This window comes from Trichomycterus rosablanca, chromosome 5 (genome assembly GCF_030014385.1).
Source record: "Trichomycterus rosablanca isolate fTriRos1 chromosome 5, fTriRos1.hap1, whole genome shotgun sequence".
Classification (NCBI taxonomy): domain Eukaryota; kingdom Metazoa; phylum Chordata; class Actinopteri; order Siluriformes; family Trichomycteridae; genus Trichomycterus; species Trichomycterus rosablanca.
In genome coordinates this window covers 44,467,441-44,492,308 of record NC_085992.1, presented here as the reverse complement: position 1 = coordinate 44,492,308, position 24,868 = coordinate 44,467,441, and the positions used below count along the sequence as shown (strand labels likewise).

General features: G+C 42.6%; 1 protein-coding gene across 1 annotated transcript in view; it reads left to right on the top strand.

Annotated features, from left to right (window-relative positions):
* Positions 1-22,421, top strand: part of fam193a (family with sequence similarity 193 member A) — a 43,792-nt gene extending 21,371 nt beyond the window's left edge. Inside the window, exons 12-23 of the mRNA XM_062996210.1 lie at positions 41-295; positions 640-781; positions 2,063-2,206; positions 3,685-3,951; positions 6,764-6,992; positions 12,405-12,641; positions 13,261-13,543; positions 14,471-14,651; positions 15,744-15,968; positions 16,698-17,541; positions 18,446-18,527; positions 21,490-22,421. Coding sequence (XP_062852280.1) covers positions 41-295; positions 640-781; positions 2,063-2,206; positions 3,685-3,951; positions 6,764-6,992; positions 12,405-12,641; positions 13,261-13,543; positions 14,471-14,651; positions 15,744-15,968; positions 16,698-17,541; positions 18,446-18,527; positions 21,490-21,583 — 2,983 coding nt within the window. The 3' untranslated portion in view covers positions 21,584-22,421. The remainder of the gene's footprint in view (positions 1-40; positions 296-639; positions 782-2,062; positions 2,207-3,684; positions 3,952-6,763; positions 6,993-12,404; positions 12,642-13,260; positions 13,544-14,470; positions 14,652-15,743; positions 15,969-16,697; positions 17,542-18,445; positions 18,528-21,489) is intronic.
* Positions 22,422-24,868: the final 2,447 nt, after the last annotated feature.

Genomic DNA, 24,868 nt, shown 5'->3' with positions numbered 1-24,868 from the left:
GTTTAAACATGGATCATCAGTGATGTGTATTTCCCTTTAGGTGCACCTGTGACGATTGCAGCCTCTCTCACATTCTCACGTGTGGCATTATGGATGCCCCTGTCGGTGAGGAGCTGCACATGAAGTTACCCCTGCAGACAGATCCTCCTCGAGACTACCTGTCTGGGATTCATCCTCCAAGCATGTCGTCAGGAAGCTCCGGGTCTGGGTCTGGGTCTGGATCGGCCTCTAGCTCCCCCATCACAGTTCAGCAGCATCCGCGCCTCCTCCTGCCTCAGGATGGGCCTCCGACATTGTGAGTCACAACCCAGGAGTTTAATTGGTTGACACTTCTTAGTGGCTGGGTGGTTAGGGTACTGGACTAGTTATCAGAAGTTCGCTGGTTCAAGCCACACCACTGCCAAGTTGCCAATGTTAGACCCCTGAACCTTCAGTTGTTTGCGTTGTATTTGGTCACTGTTGTAGGTCGCTTTGGATAAAAGTGTCTTGTTACATGCCATTAATATCAAAAGCCATACGGGTTATTGAAGGTTTTAGCTATAAATATTTGCAGACTTATAGATCCTAAATTTTTTCATGGGGTAAAGATGTAATGAATTCAGGCCACTTTGCTCATAAACCTGTTCTTTTTTATTTCAGAGGAAGCGATGATGAGGATGAAGTGCCTCCGTTGTCGTCTATATATCCACTCAGCAGATATGAGGATGCTGGGGTGGTGGCGAGCATGAACGGTCTCCATGCTCAGCTTAACGGAGGAGACAACGGCACTCTCAACCATCAGGTACACTTCAGTCCAATAGCAGAGCGTTCTGCTTAGTTTTTTTCTGATTGGCTGACATGTTGCGGCCCTGACTTCATCTTCCCCAGACATTAAATGCCACATTTTCAAAACAAAATCTGAAACGGTTTATCAAGGCCTGTTGGCATTGTCTTAACCTTTTAATGGTCTGCTCAACCATTTGGGTAAATACATGGGTAAAAATAAGCTGTATTTATATAATCTTGTTTGGGCCGTATCTACTCTTTGGTTAATGTGTTAAACTCAAATATTGGTAGATGGTTTTAAGAACACAGCTTTTCTAACCTATATGTCAACTTAAAGCTAGCAGCTGAAAAATGATCCGTGAGGTTGCATCATTTTTGTGGTCATGTCAACTGTTTGGTAGAGGCTCATTATAAAATATTGTGTGCATTAATAAAAAATATCAGTTGTTTGTTGTTGGTATAGTCCCAAGACACTAAGAAATGCAAATAAATAATTTTTAAACATTATTTTCTTGATTAGACCATTAAAGGCTTAATAAGATTTACTGTATGGGGGAAGTCAAAGCTGCCATACCCACAGATTTTCTCCAAACCCACCTCAAACTAGAAGATTTTAGTCCACACCACACGCAAAAATTCAAACAAGCAAAGTCTTAACAGTGAATGTTCTTTAAAAAGACGTCAGTTCAGCTTGAGGGGTTTGGGTGCATCTCTTTATTTAGCTTCAATGTACCGTTCATCATATACCTCCTATACAGCATGTCCTTAATTACTGTGCTGTCTGGGGATCTGGAAAAGGTATGTCCTGGCTGCGTCTCAGACCGCATCCTGTGTGCTGCAGAGTTTGAATATATTAAACAGTGTATCAATTGGGGGTGCTTTTCAGTATGATGGTGTGATTTAAGATGCAGCCGTACTGCTCTATTAGCTTCAGCAGTGTCCAGCGGTGACCTCTTGCTTGAACTACACGTCTTAAATGAAAGGTTTTACTAGCCTTTTGGCGAATGAGTTGTCTTGCATTACAGTGAAGCTGCATCTCATCTTCCTTTCAGTTTTTCCCGATATCTGCAGTCCAGTGGTTGAAGTGTTTAGCTCATTGTACTGTTTTTGTGTTAACAAAAGCACCATCATGCACCATCTTGCCATGTGTTTGATCGATGGTAAATCAGGCATGCAGTCGCACTTGGAATCTGTTTTGTAGTTCTATCTCAGGTTAAAAGCCTGTCTATTTGTGACTGGTTGTAGTTGGATTGTGACAGCTAATTCTTCAAATGCTCTTTCTCTATCTTTCTGCCAGTCTCTGCAGGGGAGCAGCAGCAGCACCTCTGAGGGAGATGATGAGGAACTGGAGGGACTGAGCTGTAATCGGGCTCCAGGATCACGGGGGGAGCTCTCTCGAGGGAAGAGAGACAGTCCACCTCCATCCTACACACACACACAGGTACTTTATTCAGATGCTTGAAATCTGTAAATTGTGTTTGAGATCATTTCTAAGGCCAAAAACCTCTAGTGATCATAGGGCAACAGTAACAAGAAAAAACTAAATATTACAAGGAAGAAACCTTGAGAGGAACTAGATTCTAATGGGACTTTCATCCTGCTTGCTGTCGAGCTCAGAGTTCAGTCTTATTGAATTTAGACCCAGTTTGCTGCTGACCTTTTCAAAACGCCACCAACAATACACAATACACAATACACAATTTACAATTTACAATTTATATGACAGTTAGAAGCACCGCTCCCCCATGGCGGAAAGAGACTGATGAAAATTATAACTATGGCACTGGGGGTGGGGATATGAATGGCGACTAGTGAGCTGTAAAATATTGAGACTGTTAGCATTCAGATAGCAATCCTGCATTTCCTAATCATGTTATTTATTATATGATTATTGCGGCTTCATAGCTTTTTAGTAAGTTTTAATGTCCTTTGATTGAAGCAATGAAGATTTATGAACTTGCGTCCTCAAATGCTGTTTTATAAACAAAAATACATTACATACAAAACTGCATGTGAATGAACCATCAGTTCTTTCAGTCCATATTGTGACTTGGTTTCCAGCTTGGGGCTAAGTGTACTACCAGCAGAAAGCGGTTACGCCAAGTATGTGCTCTGCTTGGCTGTGAACGAAGCGTAAAACACTCAGCTGAATACGGCCTATAGGCTCTAACTTGACCTGATTGAACCAGTTTGCCGCTTACCTTTTCAAAGTGCCTCCAATGAGACGAACTGTTTGATATGAAGCAGTAACAGGTAGTATAAACAGCGCTTAAAGTCAACAAAGCTTAACGCGACTTATTGTATTAAAACAACGGCCGAGGAATGCAGTTAGTGGAGAGAACTTATGAGCAGTATTAATTAAGAGAGGTTTAGTGTCCCTGTGTCGTTCTTTTAGTACTTTAAACCACGTTAAGCTTTTTTTAGTGATATGCATTTTAGACTCTCAAAAAAGCTGATTCTCACTATTTCTCAGAACCCTGAACTGTAACTAAAGTTAAAAAGTTATGTGGAAGCTTTTAGAGTGGATTTGATGGTTATTCCACACAAATGTAGATTCGTCTCATATTGCTCTTTGATGTTATTTCGTTCAAGCCAAGCACTAAACAAAACGACAGATGCTCATGGTGAGCGGAGCGCATATCACTTCTTATGTGAATGCTCCTTAAGTGTGAAACTTGTACCTGAAATTGACCAATAGTTTTCAGCCACAGTTACATTTACTAATCACTGTCAGTTTGGATGCTGTCTGTGCTGCAACACACTGGTGAGTTCAGTCACCAGAACTGGGTGTCCTTTTGCCATCCTGAATGTCATAGCACGTTTTACTCTTGATGCTGCTCTCACGTGAACCAATCTTGTTTGGACACGGGTTCTAACAAGATAAATACGTTTTTGTGTTTCTGCTTGGGGTGTGTTTAGGTGGAGCAGGTGCAGCGGCCATGCGAGTGTCACGTGTGTAGCCAGGCCAGCGTGGACGGCGGCACAGCAGGACTGGGCACCGTCGCTCCGCCCACAGGACATTTGCACCCTGCACCTCATCAGTTTTTCTCAGAAAAAAGTCCAGCTCACCCAGCGCTCCACCTCTACCCCCACATCCACGGTCACCTTCCACTGCACAACCTGCCCCATCTGCCCCGACCACTGCTTCCTGCACTTTACTCCAGTCCTCCCATCACACACAGCAAGGTCAGCAGCACGTTCATACAGCAATTAAAGCAATGCCATGACAAGACTAACACAACATACACACTGCAGGCATGTTCAAGCATCTACAACCCATAAACAATTTTTTAGCTTTTTCCTAATGAAAATCATTGTTTTGTTTTTATTTGTTTTTGTAAACATTGAACTATTCCAAATAACTATTCAGATGTTATTGACTTTTATACACACACGTTGAATAGGAGGCAGGTCTGAACTGCAGCCAGGCCAGTCTAGCACCCGACATGCTGTGTGCATGTGCATGTGACAAAGACGTCGGTGCCGGCACAAATGTGCAAATAACCATGGCATGGGCGCCAATTGGGTACACACATACCATAACAGACCCTGGCATTTTAAGTTGTAAATTTATGTAGTCTTTATCTTTTTTGGCTTCCAGATCTCAGTGGAACGAATCAAACAGTGGACTGGTCAGCCCAAAATACATGTTCTCGCTGTGCACGGGTCCATTCTGTGTGACCTTGAGCTTAGAGAAGCTTGCAGTATTTCTTAATGTTGCTGAAATGTAGCTTCCACTGTGCAGCGTACAGTCTTAGCTTGCATTTGTAAATGCAGATGCAGTGTTTGTTAACACATGTTTGTCCAAGTATTTTGGAGCTATTGTGGTATTGTGTGATTTAAAAACTTGCTGGTTTTGAATACAGTGCTCTCTAAGGGATTAAAGCCCACCAACATTTAGTAGTGGTTTTTCTCCTTACCAAGGGTGGCACGGTGGCTAAGTGGGTAGCACTGTCACCTCACAGCAAGAAGGTCCTGGGTTCGATCCCCAGGTGGTGCGGTCCGGGTCCTTTCTGTGTGGAGTTTGCATGTTCTCCCCGTGTCCGCGTGGGTTTCCTCCGGGAGCTCCGGTTTCCTCCCACAGTCCAAAGACATGTAAGTGATGACACATGACTGTGTTCGATATAAACTTGTGAACTGATGAATCTTGTGTAATGAGTAACTACCGTTCCTGTCATGAATGTAACCAAAGTGTGAAACATGACGTTAAAATCCTAATAAACAAATGAACCTCCTTACCATTATTTTTGAATGTTTTGATTGAACAATTTTGGTTGAATTTGTGTTCTTTGATGCATTTCCGGCCCTGGCTTGACCTATTCTAACTTTATCAACTGCTATCAACTTTATCTGGGTCACGGCGGTCCATTTCCACCTGGAAACTCTGGGCAAAAGGCAGCAATACCCTAGTCAAGGCACTAATCCATCACAGGGCTTCGGTCACATCTTCTTTCCCAGCTGTCATTTTTTTAAGGTTTATAATTATACAAATTTTACAGTCCAGCACCACTCTTAATGCCTAATACATATTTTAAAGGAGTGTGTTGCTGTATGTGTTGTGCATGATCACCTCCTTACCAACAGTGGGCGCAATGTAGTTATATATCAGCACTCAGCCATGTTTCAGTTTTACTTTTTACTACAGTTTTACCTAACCATGTACGTAATGAAAGTCACATTACTAGAAATGAACTTGGGGAAACAACCCTGATTAATTTCGATGACAAATCTTATGGGATGTTTTATTGTTATTGTGAATTTGTGTACAGCGTATTTCTGAAACACTTTTTACACTTGACACTGTCTCAAAGCAACGTTACACATTTTACTACCAAAACACGCTCATGAGCAGCCAAGGGCAACAGTAGCAGGCAAAAACTCCCTAAATATTACAAGAAATAAACCTTAAGAGAAATCGGACTCAAGGGACCTACATCCTGCTTGCATGGCCTGGAGGATTCGGATTGAGTAAACAGATACTAGATAAAATGAGTGTTAAAGCTGTAAGTTTAAAAAAAAAAAATACAGTAATTCAAGTGTGCCACGGTTAAGCATTTCATGTATGCGTAATAGGTGTAAAGTAAGTTAGAGTTCAATCAGATCAAAATTGAGTGCAGCGGTAAGTGGTAAAAACTGTGTCAACAGGGCAAATCTGCCTAACTCCATGAGACCATGACACAACTAGAGCAGAGAGACGGGATTTCAACCCAACCTTCAACCTTCTGATTAGTAACCCAAAGCTCTACTCTCTAGGCTACCATGGTCCATATTAACCCTATTAACTGTAACCATGTCTTTTGACCACCAACTTTCGAAAAAGCTGGCATGTGCAAAAAAAAAAAAAAAAAAAGAAGTTTTGTTCTAGTATCGACAGAAGGCGGCATGGTGGCTCAGTGGGTAGCACTGTCGCTTCACAGCAAAGAGGTCTTGGGTTCGATTCCCATGTGGAGCGGTTTGGGTCCTTTCTGTGTGGAGTTTGCATGGTGTCCCTGTGTCTGTGAGGGTTTCCTCTGGGAGCTCCAGTTTTTTCCCCACAGTCCAAAGACATGCAAGCGAGGTGAATTGGAGATATAAAATTGTCCATGACTGGTTACATTATCGACAGGACAGGTAGATTCATCAATTCAAATTTTTTAAACATAGTCAAACACAAAGTGTGTAAAACATGACATTAAAATCCTAATAAATAAATAGTGTTGACAAGTTGGATGTGGAGAAACTCCAGTGGCCTGCACAGAGCCCTCAGCTTACTCTCAATATACAACTTTGGGGTAAATTGGTATGTTGATTGCAAATCAGGTCTATTTTACCAAACGTCAGTACTTAACCTCATGGGTACAAATTTCCAGACACACTTCAAAATCTTGGGAAGTCTTCCTTTAGCTGTGGAAACAGTTGTAGGTGCAATGTTGGAGATGAAATGTACATGGTGTGCATGTAATTAATAACACATACTGTTGCTGTGTGTCTCACTGCTACGTGGTTCTGTATTTTTTAGACTTTGCCTCCGGCGCCGCTCTCGAACCACGCAGGGATGAAGCAGTCGCAGCAGCAGCAGGTGTTCAGCCCGGCTCTGCCTGATCACATCTACCAGAGCTGCTTCAGTGGTGGAGCGGGGGACTGGAGCGCCTCTCTGTCCTGTCCATCGCTCAAATTTGAAAACCTGTGGGACACGCACATGATGAAGAACTGGAATCCCAGTGTGCTGCTGCAGGAACCACTACCTGGTGATTTTACGCACACACACACACACACACACACACACACACACACACTCTGAAGATTTGGAAATCCTAGTGTACTGCTGCAGCAGCTACTACCTGGTGATATTATACGCACACACATATACACACACACACACACACACATATACACACACACTAAAGAACTGGAATCCCAGTGTGCTGCTGCAGGAACCACTACCTGGTGATTTTACACACACACACACACACACACACACACACACTCTGAAGATTTGGAAATCCTAGTGTACTGCTGCAGCAGCTACTACCTGGTGATTTTATATACACACACACACACACACACACACACACACACAGAAGATCTGGAATTCCAGTGTGCTGCTACAAGAGCCACTACCTGGTGATCCCCCCCCCCCACACACACACACACACACACACACTTACACTGAAGAACTGTAAACGTTGTGTACTGCTACAAGAGCCACTACCTGGTGATTTTTACACACACAGACTGAAAATCTGGGATCCCAGTGTACTGCTGCAGGAGCCACTACCTGGTGACAAGATAAACCGGAATCCTGGAGTATGGCTGCGGAGCCTCTAAGGCCTTAAAGTTAAATCTAATACACTGCTGCACCAAAACTTTGAACCACCATCCATCACAGCGTCAAAACAGCCCTGACCCACCAATACATGGATGCTACAAGACATCTAAGGGAGTCCTTTGGTACCTTGGAATCAGACCTGTTGTAGCAGCCTGCCTAAATTGCCTAGCCATTGATCACAGTGTGGTTTTCTTCTATTTATCAAAACGCCACAGTGCTTTTAGCATCTGAGTACAAGTGCACTTTTAAACCAGATTACAGTTTGTTTGTTTTGTTTTGTTTGGCCTGTGATGTCATCTCTAGTGCTCATGTTGAACACACTATTAAGGTTTGTAGGGACATGATCATCTGTACTCTGTTTCTTGTGGATTTAAATCATCTGTTTTGGTTCTGAGCTGATGGTAAACAGTGTGGAGATCAGTCGACCTGTTTGTAGGAATATGCCACTGAAGCTTACGAAACCTGTTCCTTATGAAGGTCATACATTTGCTTATGATCTCAGGAAGCGTGTGAATTTTACATTACACTACTATTTCTTATCAAAGATGTGTCATGTCAGCTTTCGATCTTACAGTGCCGTGTGGTGGGATCCCCCCCCGGAGTTTCAGTGAAATTTAAACATTCAGTAGGAGAGTTCTCATTTTACTATTTATTCTTAATCAATGATGGAATAGAGAAGCCCAGACGTGGTGAAGAAATTCTCTCTGTTTTACAAAACCATTTTTTAATTAAACCTTAAAATAGAAACATGGTAGTTTGGGGAAAAATACACATGGTGACTAGTGAACTGTGAAATACAGAAACAGGGTTTGCATTCGGATAGCAGTCCTACATGTCTTAATCCTGGTATCAGTAGCTTATTGTAGCTTTTGAAAAAGATTTAATCCACACTTTGATTGGCGAAGCAGTAAAGATTTATGAAATTGCATTTTTTGTTTATTCATGACGTCGTTGAGTGACAACACTGGAGATCAATTAAAATACATTTCATATACAGTAAATCTGCATGTGAATGAACAATCAATACTGTCAATCAGTATTGTGGATTGTTTTCCAACTTGCTACTCAGTGGTACCACCGACTGAAGGTGGTTTTGCAGTGTATCGTAAAAAGCTTAAACACCACGGTGTGCATGACAATGTGCAACCAGCTTGCCAGCAGAGATGGTGACTCGAGTCCAAGTCGCATGTAAGTCGCACACACAGTGACTTCAGACTCGACTCTGACTCGTTTCAAATGACTCGTGACTCACAAAAATAGACTTGTGGACACTAAAAGTCAGCAACATTAGTTACATGTGACAAGTACACCCCTCACATTTCTGCAAATATTTCATTATATCTTTTCATGGGACAACACTATAGACATGAAACTTGGATATAACTTAGTCAGTGTACAGCTTGTATAGCAGTGTAGATTTACTGTCTTCTGAAAATAACTCAACACACAGCCATTAATGTCTAAATAGCTGGCAACATAAGTGAGTACACCCCACAGTGAACATGTCCAAATTGTGCCCAAAGTGTCAATATTTTGTGTGACCACCATTATTATCCAGCACTGCCTTAACCCTCCTGGGCATGGAATTCACCAGAGCTGCACAGGTTGCTACTGGAATCCTCTTCCACTCCTCCATGATGACATCACGGAGCTGGTGGATGTTAGACACCTTGAACTCCTCCACCTTCCACTTGAGGATGCGCCACAGGTGCTCAATTGGGTTTAGTCCATCACCTTTACCTTCAGCTTCCTCAGCAAGGCAGTTGTCATCTTGGAGGTTGTGTTTGGGGTCGTTATTGTGTTGGAAAACTGCCATGAGGCCCAGTTTTCGAAGGGAGGGGATCATGCTCTGTTTCAGAATGTCACAGTACATGTTGGAATTCATGTTTCCCTCAACGAACTGCAGCTCCCCAGTGCCAGCAACACTCATGCAGCCCAAGACCATGATGCTACTACCACCATGCTTGACTGTAGGCAAGATACAGTTGTCTTGGTACTTCTCACCAGGGCGCCGCCACACATGCTGGACACCATCTGAGCCAAACAAGTTTATCTTGGTCTCGTCAGACCACAGGGCATTCCAGTAATCCATGTTCTTGGACTGCTTGTCTTCAGCAAACTGTTTGCGGGCTTTCTTGTGCGTCAGCTTCCTTCTGGGATGACGACCATGCAGACCGAGTTGATGCAGTGTGCGGCGTATGGTCTGAGCACTGACAGGCTGACCTCCCACGTCTTCAACCTCTGCAGCAATGCTGGCAGCACTCATGTGTCTATTTTTTAAAGCCAACCTCTGGATATGACGCCGAACACGTGGACTCGACTTCTTTGGTCGACCCTGGCGAAGCCTGTTCCGAGTGGAACCTGTCCTGGAAAACCGCTGTATGACCTTGGCCACCATGCTGTAGCTCAGTTTCAGGGTGTTAGCAATCTTCTTATAGCCCAGGCCATCTTTGTGGAGAGCAACAATTCTATTTCTCACATCCTCAGAGAGTTCTTTGCCATGAGGTGCCATGTTGAATATCCAGTGGCCAGTATGAGAGCATTGTACCCAAAACACCAAAAATAAACAGCCCTGCTCCCCATTTACACCTGGGACCTTGACACATGACACCAGGGAGGGACAACGACACATTTGGACACAATTTGGACATGTTCACTGTGGGGTGTACTCACTTATGTTGCCAGCTATTTAGACATTAATGGCTGTGTGTTGAGTTATTTTCAGAAGACAGTAAATCTACACTGCTATACAAGTTGTACACTGACTACTCTAAGTTATATCCAAGTTTCATGTCTATAGTGTTGTCCCATGAAAAGATATAATGAAATATTTGCAGAAATGTGAGGGGTGTACTCACTTTTGTGAGATACTGTGTGTGTGTATATTATATATATATATATATAAAATCTGACATCATTCTGATCGTGTCATTTTCTGCTCTCTAATAACGCTCCGGCCGTCTTAACCCGCAACGCACTCCATGGCTAAATGTAGTGATGAAGCATCGCTCCCTACTTAAAATGGCATACCCTACGTAGTGCACTTCACAGTAACAGGTAATGTGAATGAAACACGCCTACAGAATTGGCGCTAATGATTTTAAGAACTGCTTTCTGAACCAATCAGACCTTCGGATTTAAATTTTTTGGGTAAGAATTGCTGTTATTTGCATGTATTTAGTTTGCAGCATCATTGACATTTTCAGCATTTAGCAGACGCCTTTATCCAAAGCGACTTACATTACGTTACGGTATACAGTCTGAGCAATTAAGGGTTAAGGGCCTTGCTCAAGGACCCAACAGCAGCAACCTGGCAGTGGTGGGACTTGAACCAGCGACCCTCTGATCACTGGTCCAGTACCTTAACCACTAGGCTACAATTCTGGCGTCATGATTGTCAATGAAACTCTTGATTGGCTTTTTAACGAGTTCGTGTTTTACTTCACAACCGGAAAAAGTTTGAAGGTTTTTAATTATAAGCACATTTACAAAATAACGGATTATATTCCTAGTGGGACACACGCTTAAATTTAATAGCATCTGGAAGAACATAAGCCAAGTTAAGCAGTATTATGGATTTTTTTGCTGTGTTTGGGATTTTGGCCGCTGTGCTGTAATTTGCAGTGAAACCAAAACGTCAGTTTACATTTTCATTTTCAGCATTTAGCAGACGCTTTTATCCAAAGCGACTTACACAATGAGCTGAACACAATGAGCAACTGAGGGTTAAGGGCCTTGCTCAGGGACCCAACATTGGCAACTTGGTGGTGGCGGGGCTTGAACCGGCAACCTTGTGCTTACTAGTCCAGTACCTTAACCACTGAGCTATCACTAAGCTTTTAACTGGTACCTAGGAAAGTAAAGGCACGAAGTAAAATGGCAAAATACAGTCGCTAATCTGTTGTTGTTTTTTTATTTGAACTTACATATCATTTGTTTATTTCTACGCTACACTTCCAATATATGTTTTGTGTTTATTATATTGACTCGTGACTTGACTCTGACTCTAGCCTAAAGACTTGTGACTCGGACTCGTATTTTGTGACTTGTGAACCTCTCTGCTTGCCAGTGAACGCAGCACAAAATGCTCATCATGTAAAAAGAACACATCTAAGAACACATATGCTAAAATTCTGTTAAAGCAAAATCTATTAAACTCTGGTAGTAGTTTTTTGCAAGGTTACTGAAAGGTGGGACTTCAGAAAGCAAAATACACATTAGCCATTAGCTTAGACTTCAAAAATAAAAAAAATCACCCACTTTGGTGCTAGTACAGAGAAGAGCCTTGATGCTTGTCTTTCCCGAGTCCTGCTGGGATTAAAGATGAGCCAGGCTTGTGGCATTATTGGTATAAGGTATAAAGTGCTTTTGGGTAGGCGGCAGCCACTTAATTTTCGGCTTTGTCTGCAGGCATCTGTGTTTTTAATTTCATATGGACAATTTCTGGAAGCCTGAGAAGTGAGTACAGCAGTAAAGTCATGTGGCAGTGCTTGGGTAGATTTAAATGCTTTTTTAATCATTTGCAAGTGTCTGATGGTGCACATGATAGGAGCTGTTAGGAGGGAGTTGTAGTAGTTCAGTCTCAGGATACCAAAACACTGGCCAGTGTTTTCAGTGCTGTTTTTTCCCCCCCAAATTTCCTCCCAGTCTAGTCATATCCAAATACCTGATTGCATTTCGCTTCCTTTCTACTGTTTCTTTCCTCCACTCTGAACAAGAAGAGCTGTAGCTACAAAGTCTCACACTGATCTCCTTTATCCCCTGTTCCTCTGCTTCTGCTTTCTTTGTGACCTACAGGTTCTGCGTCATCCTAAAGTATTTCTTTCCTCAGGTTTAGACTCGACGTCCCCTGCCGTCGACCCCTCTTCACTCCCTGTTCCTGATGGCAAGGAAAAAAACCTCCCTCAAAAGAAGAAGTGTCTGTTTAACTACCAAGATGCCTTCATGGAGGCGGGTGAGGTGGTGATGGCAACGTCATCTGCCATCTCGTCAGTCTCCAGCACCGCTACCACTGTCCAGTCCAGTAACAATCACATCCACACGTCAGCGAAAAGAGCCGCGGCACTAGGTACACCATAGGGACACACTGCCTTTTATGCTTAATCTGCTTAATGCTTAATGCTTAATCTTTATGTTCTTCAACCACATTAATCTTATGTTTTGCTGATACTTTGCTCATTTCATTCAGATGTTCATGCTGTGTTTGTTTTTTCCAATTTGGTTGCTTGAATTTTTCCCAGGCTGAAACATGAAGGGATACAGTAACAGTTTCTATAATCCTACCAGTTTAGAAAGTCAAGGCCTGGTCACCACAGACTCTGCTACTGAGGCTCAGCTAGATGTGAATTTAGCTGGGACTAGCTTATAGCGCTAAAGTCTTAATGTGCTAGTCCACTACTGTGGTGAACACTCGAGTTTGAGACTCTACTGGGCTGCCAGTGCTGCTACAGTGTCCCACTGCATTTCAACCTGAGAAAAATTCGCAGGCCATATTTGATGAACTTTCACTGGCAAGTTTGTGTCATCAACCAGTAGCAGAGCTGCTTTGCTAAGTTTACCTCTGAAAAGGCAGTGTGTCCCATGGCAACACATTAGCAACGTTGTATTGACTACCTGTAAGCTAATAAAGCTAGCGAATGTATGACCTGTTGCGTTATCCTCAGATTAATCCTGTGTTTCTATTCTAGGTGAAGTTTTCCACAATATAGTCAAAGAGGACCATATACAGTCCAGCCCCATCGCTCCTAGAAACAGCCCTACTGGTTTAGCATCGTTATCCCCTCTCAGTGGTGCCTCTCACCACAATCTCACCAATGCACACCTTCCCAGCATGGGCCCTCAGTCCTTAGTGAAGAGTACGACTCCTGCCCCAGGGTTTCTAGACAGCCACAAGGGCTTGTGCGTACGCGGCATGGATCAGCCACCCATCCCAGCCGAAGGGCCGGTCAGCGGAGCGAACAGTGTATGCAGGTAAGGGAGCAAGTCAAGTCATATGCAATAACTCAGATATCACTCATCACGTCTGCAGGGTCGTACCTAAAACAAGCCCCCTTTGACACTTGTGCAGTAGCAACCTTCTTCTCTTCACCTGCATGATGTGGGTTCACACAGGAATCAGCATTGTGTACGGAGAGTCACGTACTGCTCTATATTATTCACCACCTCTGTGAAGGTGACATTGTCCTCACAGAGCCAGCAGAGGCCACAATTGCAGCAGCAATGAGGAATCTCTTTAGCCCACCCACCCTCGGATAACCCTCAGCCAATCATGTCTGTATAGGCGCCCTGCTGGCTGATAGCAGAGCGAAGATTTGAACTCAAAAGCTTGAGATCTCAGTAGTGTTATCACTGTGCTTTTCAAAGAATTGGTGCCATTTCCAGGCTATTTCTGCCTTGCATCAGTGATTCCTGGTGGTACCAGACCTGCTGCAACCCTGACCAGAATAAAACGTTTGATGGAAATGAAATAAAACACACACAGAATATAATGCCTGCTACAAACAGTGGGGTCCAGTGCATATTCAAGCATATCTGTGGTGCAGTGGTGATTGAGCAAGACCCTGAACCTGCGAATACTTGCATTGTATTCGTTCACAAGTTGCATTGGACAAAAGCATCCACTAAATACCACAAACAGATATCTGGTTATGGAAAGTGACAGGCTCGAGTTCTTTTAGTTATGGTGTTTTCGGTCTTCCCAAAACCTCCCCTGCTGTCAAGCTATCAATGAAATTTAGTCTTACATTTAAAACTAATATTCAGATGTACCAGTTTGCTGGATCGGATAGAAATTTCATCCAGGCTGGTGTCAAAGCTTTTTGAAGTTCTCATAAAGGTTTGTGTGAATCAGTGTGGCCCATCCATGAGATCAATCTAAATGTGCTGTTTGTGCCCCAGTGATCCAGACTGCGAGGGGCATCGATGCGACGGGAGCGGAGCCTACGAGCACCAGGGCTACGAGGAGAGTCCAGACGAGGACAGCTCCTCCGAGCACAGCTCTTCCACCTCCACATCCACCAATCAGAAGGAAGGAAAATACTGCGACTGCTGCTACTGTGAATTTTTTGGCCATGGAGGGGTGAGAGAAAAATGACCACCTGTCCAGGGACACCAGACACTTAGCTAGCACACAGACGTTAACAGGAGCTCAGTAATTGAACTTAATTAGGTTGTACTTCAGATGAAGACATGACCACACTGTATGGTCAGAATTATGTGGACACTCCTGCTAATGATTAAATGTAGATGTTTTAGCCCCACCCATTGTGAACAGTTTGGTGAAATGAAATGCAGTAAAATAGAGATACAAAGAAAAATGCCGTTTTGTTAAATTTGTAGAAACAGTTTAGGAAAGGTCTTTCACTCCTCCAGCATATTTGTAGCTCTTCACAGAAATTAAGGTACTTAAAAACATTAACACAATTTGGATGAATTGAAACGATTGCAAGCCAGGCCTTCTTTTCCCAAAATTGGTGCCTAATCTCACAAATTTTGTCCTAAACGTAATGGAAAGTCTTCCCAGAAGAGTGAAGGCTGTTGTAACTGCCAAGCAGGGGTCCAACTCCATACGAATGCTAATAAAGGTTTTGGAATGTCATAGTCAGGCGTCCACATTTAGTGTATATAATTGTTTTAAAGGCCAGCCTTAATTTGGCCCTATATAACAAATGCAATTAGCAGATTAGATAAGCATCCCGCTAAGTGTACTGTTGAGGGGGTTAACACGTTATCAGAAGCACCATTTGGGACTAAACCATTGGAGATCTCTCTCGTGCTGACACATACACAGAAGCAGCAGTATGACAACAGCTAGTTGATTTTGCAGTTGAATGCTATGCAATATGGGACAGTAGTAGTCTAGTGGGTAGAGCCTTGGGCTATCAACTGAAAGGTTAAGAGTTTGAATCCCAGCTCTGCCATGCATACTGTTGGGCCCTTGAGTAAGGCCCTTAACTCTCTCTGCTCCAGGGGCACCGTATGATGGCTGACCCTGCGCTCTGGCCCCAGCTTCTAAACAAGCTGGGATATGCAAAGAAAGAATTTTGTTGTACTGTACACCTGTATATGTATATATGACAAATAAAGGCGTTCTATATATGAAGCCAAATTAATGTTAAGTTTGATCCTTTCAGAGATGATTCATTTTGCTGCTCTGTTTTGTTCTGCGTAGCCCCCTGCAGCCCCCACCAGTAGGAACTATGCTGAGATGCGGGAGAAGCTCCGGTTGCGGCTCACCAAGCGGAAGGAGGAACAGCCCAAGAAGGAGGAGCTGGAGCGGGATGGGATAGAAGACAATCGCAAGGTGGAGGATTTACTTCAGTTCATCAACAGCGGCGCCAATAAACCAGCCTCCAGCGCCAAAGCAGCCAAGCGTGCCCGCCATCGACAGAAAAAGGTAAAGTATAGTAGATGATGTGGTGAAATTTGTCCTGGCTTGTTGAGGGAGGATCCAGTAACCAGTCAGGCCAGTGTTAGTTTGTTGTCATGAAACAGTTTCATGACTGTCAGGTGTGACGTTAGCTGTCTCCTGATGTCAGGACAAAGCTAAGTAATTACTGGCTATGTCAAGTGCTTGTGGCAGGTTTATGCCACGTTTATGTCAGTGTCATGACACAGGGTTGTAGATAAACTTTCCAATCCATGTGCAGGCGGGTTCACAGGAGACTTTGTCAACTGATGATATGGTGCTCTTTAAGTTAAATCAAATTCATTAACTGATAAGCCAAAACATTAAGACCACCCCATAAAAATGTGCATGCCAGTGATTGTTTCATAACTGCTGTGCATGTCATAGACAGCTATATACACTGGATATAAACATTCTACTCTCAATTCTGATTAAAACACAAACTGAAACCATTTACGATATTCTGTGGTTGCATTATAAATGTAGAATGAACCGATTACTGGCTAAAATGTCCTCAGTCTAGCCACTGACCAACCCTACTTTGTTATGCTACAAGAACAGCAAGTTTCTTGTTTGTTGGGCAGTGTTAGCTTGGTGGTTTGCCAGGTTACCACCGTTGGACCCCTGAGCAAGGTCTTTGATCCTCACTTGCTGTTGTAGGTTGCATTTGATAAAAGGCTTTTTTTTTTTTACCCATAATATTTGTGTGTGTTCCAGATGGAGGAGAAAGCCCGTATGGAGGCAGAGGCACGGGAGCGGGAGGCGCAGCAGCTGTTCGAGGCACAGCAGAGGCAAAAAGAGGAAGAAGAGGAGGCACTAAAGCAGGAGCTGCTTCGGCTAAAGGAGTTGCAGCTGTTGCGCTCTTTCTCCTCTAAGAAGAAGAAGAAGGAACACAAGGCCAAAGAGGCTGCCTGTAGTTTAACCAAGGCTGAAACACCTTCTCCATCCCCCGCTCCCACGAACAACCCTCAGCCACTCCGTCAGAGTGCCCAGAACGTTCTGGAAAACTTGCAGAACGGCAAACGACAGCTGCTACACACCTTTGTCTGCCTCAAAGAGTCCCCCAAGGAGCCACCCAAAGAGCTCGTACCCCCAGCACTGGCCAGAAGCGGACCGTCCAGCCCGAGGCGCGGCAAAGAAAAACCCACCGACGCCCCCCTGGCTTTGCCTAATGGCACCCTGCCTCATTCAGAACCCAACAACACCCGGTCAAAAATCAAACAGCAGCCACCCAGAATCGATGGCGAGGCCGGAAAGAGGCCGGCAGACACGCCTCGAAAACAAGAACCCACTTCAAAATCAAGCAATACACCAACAGCAAACACTGAAGCCAAGCCCAAAGCCAGGCCTGCCGAGGAGCAGCTCACTGAAGCCAAAAAAGAGGAGAGGACGATCGGGAAGAAACAGCAAAACGGGCTGAAGGAGGAGAGGATCTCTCCAGTGAGGAACACTCCGGTCGTGGAGCAGAACGGGAAAGCAGCGCCAGTCGAGTCCCCCCAGCCCAAAAGCAAAGCCAAGAAGAGTAAGAAGAAGAAGGCAGATAAGATGAATAATTCTATAGGTGAGTGTAAAAAAAAGTGTAAGTCCATGGTTAGAAAGCCCTAACTAAAATAGGAAAAGACTAACTCAATGAGAGAGATCCTAAACCAGAACAATGCAAAATGACACTCAGCTTTCTCACAAATACAGGCGGCTTGGTGGGTAGCACTGTCGCCTCACAGCAAGTAGAACCTAGGTTCAATTCCCAGGTGGGGCAGTTCGGGTTCTTTCTGTGTGGAGTTTGCTTGTTCTCCCAGTGTATGGGTTTTCTCCTGGAGCTCCAGTTTCCTCCCACAGTCCAAAAACATGCAAGTGAGGTGAATTGAAGATACAAAATTGTCCATGACTGTGTTTGACATTAAGAACTTGAACGGGTTACTTGAGTAACCAATAATTACCTGAATGTAACCAAAGTGTGGTTAAGGTTGAGGTTAAGGACCCTGCTCAAAGGCCCAGCAGTGCCAGCTAGGCATTGGTGAGGCTTGAACCCAGGAGCTTCAGATTACTCGTCCAGTTCCATGCTATCACTGTCCTAAATCCCCAGCTGTGCTTTCGCCCAGTCGGGCGTCTACATACAGACATGATTACCTATTCCTGAGGTGGAGATGGCCGCTGCCCTGCAGAGGATTGGTATCCTGGTGTCCTGGGGGTTTTACTGCATTGCTGCCGGTGATTCTGGGGACACCAAACCCATTGTGACCCTGACCAGGGTAAAGTGGTGGTGATGGAAAAAGACTGCAGAATCAAAAGTTTACATACTTTTACTTCTGCTAAAATATAGAAATGAGGAATTATTTCAACTAAATAATTTATTAAACTAAAGTAATAATTTGTAGGAATGATGCTGAGCTAGTATTTTTGTAAACACTGTTCATATTCACAGTTTCCTGGTGATACATCATAAACTTTGTTTTGTTTATTTACAGACGACGTGTTTCTGCCCAAAGACATCGACCTGGACAGCGTTGATATGGACGAGACGGAGCGGGAGGTGGAATACTTTAAAAGGTGCGCTTTGGTTTTGGCTCATTTGCCTGAACATGAAAACACCGCCCGACACTTCGTACATTGCCTCCTATCATCTCAGATTCTTTTACAGTTATAAGTTAAAGGTTTACTGACATTGGTGAAGTTCCCATGTTTATCACTTTTGCTTCTGTTCTCATTTTTGACTGAATAATTGGAACATTTACAGCATTGAGCATACTCTGATGAAGTGTATTTTATAAGAATTGTAAATTGCTTACCATTACAAAAGAGACTTGGCATTGGTGGGGACTTGATTTAGCGATCTTCTGATCATTAAAACCAGTATCGTAACCACTGAGTTTCCACTGCCCACAGTGGTGCAACAAATCAGATTACTGCGTACATGGACCATGTTTTCCAAATGTGGACCATGTTTCCCAACCTCCATAAATATGCTAGCAGGTACTCTAGCTACACTAAGTGACTGCTAGAAGTGATTGTATGCAGGATTTAAATGCAAGGACTAAATGGTGAGCTGTGTCATTTATAGTATTTGGCAGTCGTTTTTATCCAAACTCACTTACAGTTGAGACATACAGTGGTGTTCAAAAAAATAGCAGTCCAACACCATTACCCTGATGAATCACTGTTTTTAGTAGCAAAAAATTTACTTGAAAGTGTAGTAGAGTAATGAAAACAAAACAAACCCAACAATTAGGACGTGCATGCCGCTCATTCTGAGTAATTGAAGCATTGATTGAAAGGGGGTTGTTCAAAATAATAGCAGTGAGGAGTTCAATTGGTGAAGTCATTCATTCTGCAGAAGAACAGGTGTCAATTTTGTCCCTTATTTAATGTAGGAGGGTGGCAAATGTTTTACAGGTTGGTCATAGCACATTTTATTCTTATATACTGGGTAAAATGGGTTGTTCCAGACATTGTTCTGATGAACAGCGTACTTTTATTAAAAAGTTGATTGTAGAGGAAAAAACATACAGAGAAGTGCAGCAGATTATAGGCTGCTTAGCTAAAATGATCTCAAATGCCTTAAAGTGAAAACCAAAACCTGAAAGATGCAGAAGGAAGCGTGGAACTACTGTTCAAATGGATTGAAGAATAGCCAAAATGGCAAATACTCAGCCAATGATCACCTCCAGAAAGATCAAGGAACATCTGAAGTTACCAGTGAGTACAGAAGATGATTAAGTGAAGCCAAGTTACCAGCAAGAACTCCTTGCAAAGTCCCGTTGTTAAGAAAAAGACGTGTCCTGAATGGGTTCAAATTTGCCAAGGAACGCATTGACTGGTCCAAAGAGAAATGGCTCAACATTTTGTGGACTGGTGAAAGCAAAATTGTTCTTTTTGGGTCTAGTGGCCGTAGACAGTATGTCAGACGACCCTCGAGCACTGAATTCAAGCCAAAGTTCACTGTGAAGACAGTAAAGCACAGTGGTACAAAACTATGATATGAGGATGTTTATCATACCATGGTGTTACGTCTATTTATCACATACGAGGGATCATGGATCAGTTTGATATATCAGAATACTTGAGGAGATCATGTTGCCCTATGTCGAAGAAGAAATGTCCTTAAAATGGGTGTTTCAACATGACAATGACCCAAAACATCTTGGTTACAGACAAACAAGATTGAGGTAATAGAGTGACCAGCACAATCCCCTGACTTCAATCCCAGAGAGAACTTGTGTTCTGACATCTGAAACACGTTTTTTTGAGGCAAAACCCAAAATTGCAGAAGAACTGTGGAATGTCGTCTAATCATTCTGGACTGGATACCTGTTCAGAGGAGCCAGAAGTTGGTCGACTCCATACAACACAGATCTTGGAAACAATTGTTATGCCACTAAATATTAGTTCAGTAATTTAAAGTAAAGTGAAACCTCAAAAAAAAAATTCAGTTTATACTTACATTTTTTGAGTTTTTAAAGAAAAATGCTGGCACTGTTATGTTTTTGAACAGCCTAATATTCATTTTTCTTAACTTTCTGTAAAGGATGAACACAAACTGGCTAAATTTTGTTAATGTTTTGATTTAGAATTGAAAGTGTAGTATTTTCAGTGCATTTGCATTTATGGAAATAAAAGTTATTATAATGATTTTGTGCTTTATTCGCTTTTTTAAAATCACTGCTATTTTTTTGAACACCACTGTATCACAATGCAAGCAATTGAGAGCTCAGGGACCCAACAGTGGTAACTTAACGCTTAACTTAGTGGAGTAAAAAGTGCTTTTTAATTGTCCTCCCTAATTATCATCAGTGGTTGATGGTTGACTCAATCTCTGTGTTTTATACAAATAGATCTAATTCAACTGCATCCATTAAAAGAAGTCAAAAACTTTACAATGTAAATTCTGAATGCATCTTAGAAAGCAGATCTTTGAGCAATTTCTGAGCAACTTCAGGTTCTAAGATCATCTATACAAAAAATTGTTCATAAGCAAACAGTTGTCTTTTTACCAAGAGGAAATTTGTCCCACTAGGCGGATGCAATCCAAGAACTGCCAAAAACATACAATCATTTAGGGCGGCAGTACAGGTCCTGAGAGCATGTTCTCCCTGTGTCTGTGGATTTCCTCCGGGAGCTCTGGTTTCCTCCCACAGTCCAAAGATGTGCAGGTGAGTTGAATTGGAGATACTAAATTGTCCATGACTCTGTTTGACATTAAAGACTTGAATTGATGAATCTTGTGTAACCAGTAACTACCTGTCCTGTCATGAATGTAACCAAAGTGTGTAAAACATGATGTTGAAATCCTAATAAAATAAATTAAATATTATAATCATTCGTCACAAATAAAAGTACAGGAACAATTGAAATTGCAAGACTGCCATGACATCCATGTCTCTTAGTTGTATGTAAACTTCTGCCGGCAAACTCAGGTTAAGGCTAACCAAGGTCTCAATGCTCATTCACAAGGACTTACGTTCATTTTTGTTCTCATAAAGTTGAATCTAATCTAATCTAATGTTGCCCTCAGGTTCTGCTTGGATTCTGCCCGACTGACCAGACAGCGACTGTCCATCAACTGGTCCAACTTCAGCTTGAAAAAAGCTACGTTTGCTGCTCACTAGCCAGGAAGGAAGGTTCTTCCCTGGAAGAGACGATCAGGATTCAATCAGCCACCTTCTCTCTCTAGCCCTCCTTTTCCACCCCTTTCACCAGGCTGACTGCTGATCCCAGTGCTGCTATTGCTCCAGCCAGCTGCTCCTCTGGCCTACATTACCCATAATGCCTTGCCTTGTCCTTGTCGCTGATGGTTCTTTAGGAGAACCAAACACTCAGCTTTGCAGTTTCTAAAGAGAAGAAAATGGGCAAAGATGGTAAGGGATAAAAAAAAAAAAAAAGCAACCAGAAATGCCACTCTGTGATTTTTGTTTCTTTTTCTTTTTTTTCATTTTCACTTGTAGCTGGACTTCCCAGCTTGGAAAACTCTCCAAGTTAGAATGAAGGCTGCTGAGCAGGAAAAAAAAAGCTGAAGTCAATTTAAAAGCTAAAAAAGAAACTTCTTTTCCCAGTATCTGTGGCTTCGAACAGTGCACTTCATTACAGTTAGCTGAGAAGGGAACGGGGACTCAGGCATTTCAGCTGCCCACCCATGGCCACTTGCTTCACACAAAAGATGGATTATACTTGACCGATTTATTCTTGTTGGGTTTTTCAGTTCCAGTTAACAGCAGTTTAAAGTGTTCGTTTTTTTTCTTTTTCTTTTTCTTTTTCTTCGACTTGTAGCCAGCTTGTATCAGACTACTTTCAGAATCGAATTGAAAGAAAAGAACAATACTCACACGATCGATCTGTTCTAGAGTGTATAATGTATTAACACTGAAGCCTGACTGGCTACCTTTTAACATATTGTTAAGTAATATTAAAATCTTGTCTTTCTTTTTTGAAAGATGGAATACAGTGGAATGGCAGGGCTCATGTCTGTGTGCGTTTCTTTCATATGTACCAGGGGTCGAACGTCCAGCTGGTGCTCAGGACGAGCTGTGTATCACACACAAGGTAAAAAAAAAAACATCAGGTCGAACAGCATGGCTCAGAGCAGGTATTTTTCTCACATTTACGCCTTGTGCTGCTTTTACATGATGAGAAAGGTCCTACCAGATACACGGCTGTGAAAATTGTGTCACGAACCGTGAAGTGAGGCTTTTCCTGTGTTATGAATGATGCAAATTGCTGTCATTCAACATTTAAGGTTTGTGTTAAGCGATTTAACATTCATGTGCCTGTTTATGTTTACTGGTTCATTTGCACTGTGAGGTGGTCCGAGCAATCCTACAGCAATTCAGTCTGCAATCAATTAGTCAAACTGTCCAAGATGTTGAAGTGTAACCAGCTAAAAACACGACTCAGGTAACTGAGATTGTAAAACTCTCAACCAATTCTGAGGGCGCAGAGGGGGGTCTTTGAGACAGAACATGAAGCCTGGCAACATCCCTGAATGTTCTAGGTTCAACCATTAAGGTAGGCTGTGCTGTTGTAGCTTCCATTCATACTATCATTTAATACACGGGTGTTACTTAATGACTGCTGTGAAATGTGGTACTTTTCTGTAAAAAATCTGTTAAATCTGTGATTTTTGAAAAGCTCCATGGTCAATCGTGGTGGCCTCTGTCATCCCCCTCTTTCTTAGACTTATCCTGTATATATACATGTGACCTGCTGATAGCGCTGCTGGCGGATTCAAACCCTGGATCCCAAAGGTAGTGGGCTTGCGCCCAAGTGCCTTTTTTATAAAATGTATTTTAGTTTATACCAGAACTTTCTGCAACCGGTGACATGAGGAGATAAAAGCCCGCAAAAGAATCAAGTGGCTTCCTTAATTGTTTTGTTGAATTAAATCATATTAAAGATCTACGAAGCCTTGTCATGGAAACATGATTGCGCTCTCAAATGCAAACGCAGTCCACATTTCATGGCTTGTTCAGGGTTTTGTGAAACACTGTGAATCAGGTTCTCTCCACCATCTCTGTGCTGGATTCAGTGGCAAAATATAAGGACCACCTTGAGGGAACTTTAAATGCAGAGCATCAAAGCAGTAAGGTAAGCAGCACCACCTCATTCCATACAAAACAATAGCACAGGATGTTTACATTTACTAGTAAGGAACATCTATGTATTGAAAGAATTACGATTCATTTTTAAGGTACCACAGTAAAATACCAAATATCGAAATTAAAAATCCCAACAACACTGCTGCACCTGATACACTTCTACCAAGACAACACACAGTGCCAGGTCACTATCATCTAAGTCATTGCAGTACTTAAAATGGTCCATCGTCCAAACATCATCTGGTTATTATGTGTCCTTGGGGTACAGGAGGGCTACAGTCAGTAACTGCTTACCTGCAGATTTCATCTGTATGGTAGGTGTAGCTTATAAAAAAGGTACCAGATAGGTGTTCCTAATTAAGTGCTCGGTGAGTGTATTTATGTCCTAAACACAGTGCAACCAGTGTCCTCTGTTCCAAAATGGAAAAATCAGTTCATGCAGGGTGCACCTGTTTTAATCACTGAAAATGTTGGTGTTAAGATTTTCATGTAAACAAGTCAAGTCAACTTTATTTATATAGCGCTTTTTACAATAGACATTGTCACAAAGCAACTTTACAAGTAGCAATCATGGTAAAGGTAAGGGAACTTCCTGAACTTCTCCCGGGCCAAAATTTACCAAAAACCACCCACACATTATTGGAAAAAGCTACAGCGCCAAACAAAAAAACCTTAACACCTGAACACCATCCAATAAAAATGTTACACCTGCCCACAGAAATCCCAGTAAATTACCAAAAGCTTGTCTATAAATAGCTACAGGAAGGACACACTTCCATAGACGTCATTTGTGCTATTAATTGGTATGGGTCAACAGCAATGGCTAATGGATAAATATGTAGCGAGTTCCCTCACAGGCCAGATAGGAAAAGGTTATTAATTTATGTTTAGAATGAATTGTCCTAGGACACACACACTACCAGAATGGGTGTGCAATGCACAATGCAGGGTTCCACAACATGTGCCTGCACTAAAACAGTAGGTAAAGTAAAGAGAAGCCTCCTCTTTAAACAGTTGCAGGATAAAAAAATAACCTCCTGTTGAATTCCAGGAGAACATTACCTGCCTGACTGCACTGTGCCAACTGTAAAGTTTGGTGATCCAGGAATAATGCTGTGGGGTTGGTTTTCATCAGTTAGCCTAAGACCCCTTCATTTAGTAATGGGAAATCTCAATTCTACAGCATACCAAGACATTTAGCACCTAGAAAAATAGCATGCTCTAGGAATACTGTGCCCCAGTGGCCAAAGCAAGGTCCATAAACGCTTGGGTGAGTTCGGTGTAGAAGCACTTGAATGGCCC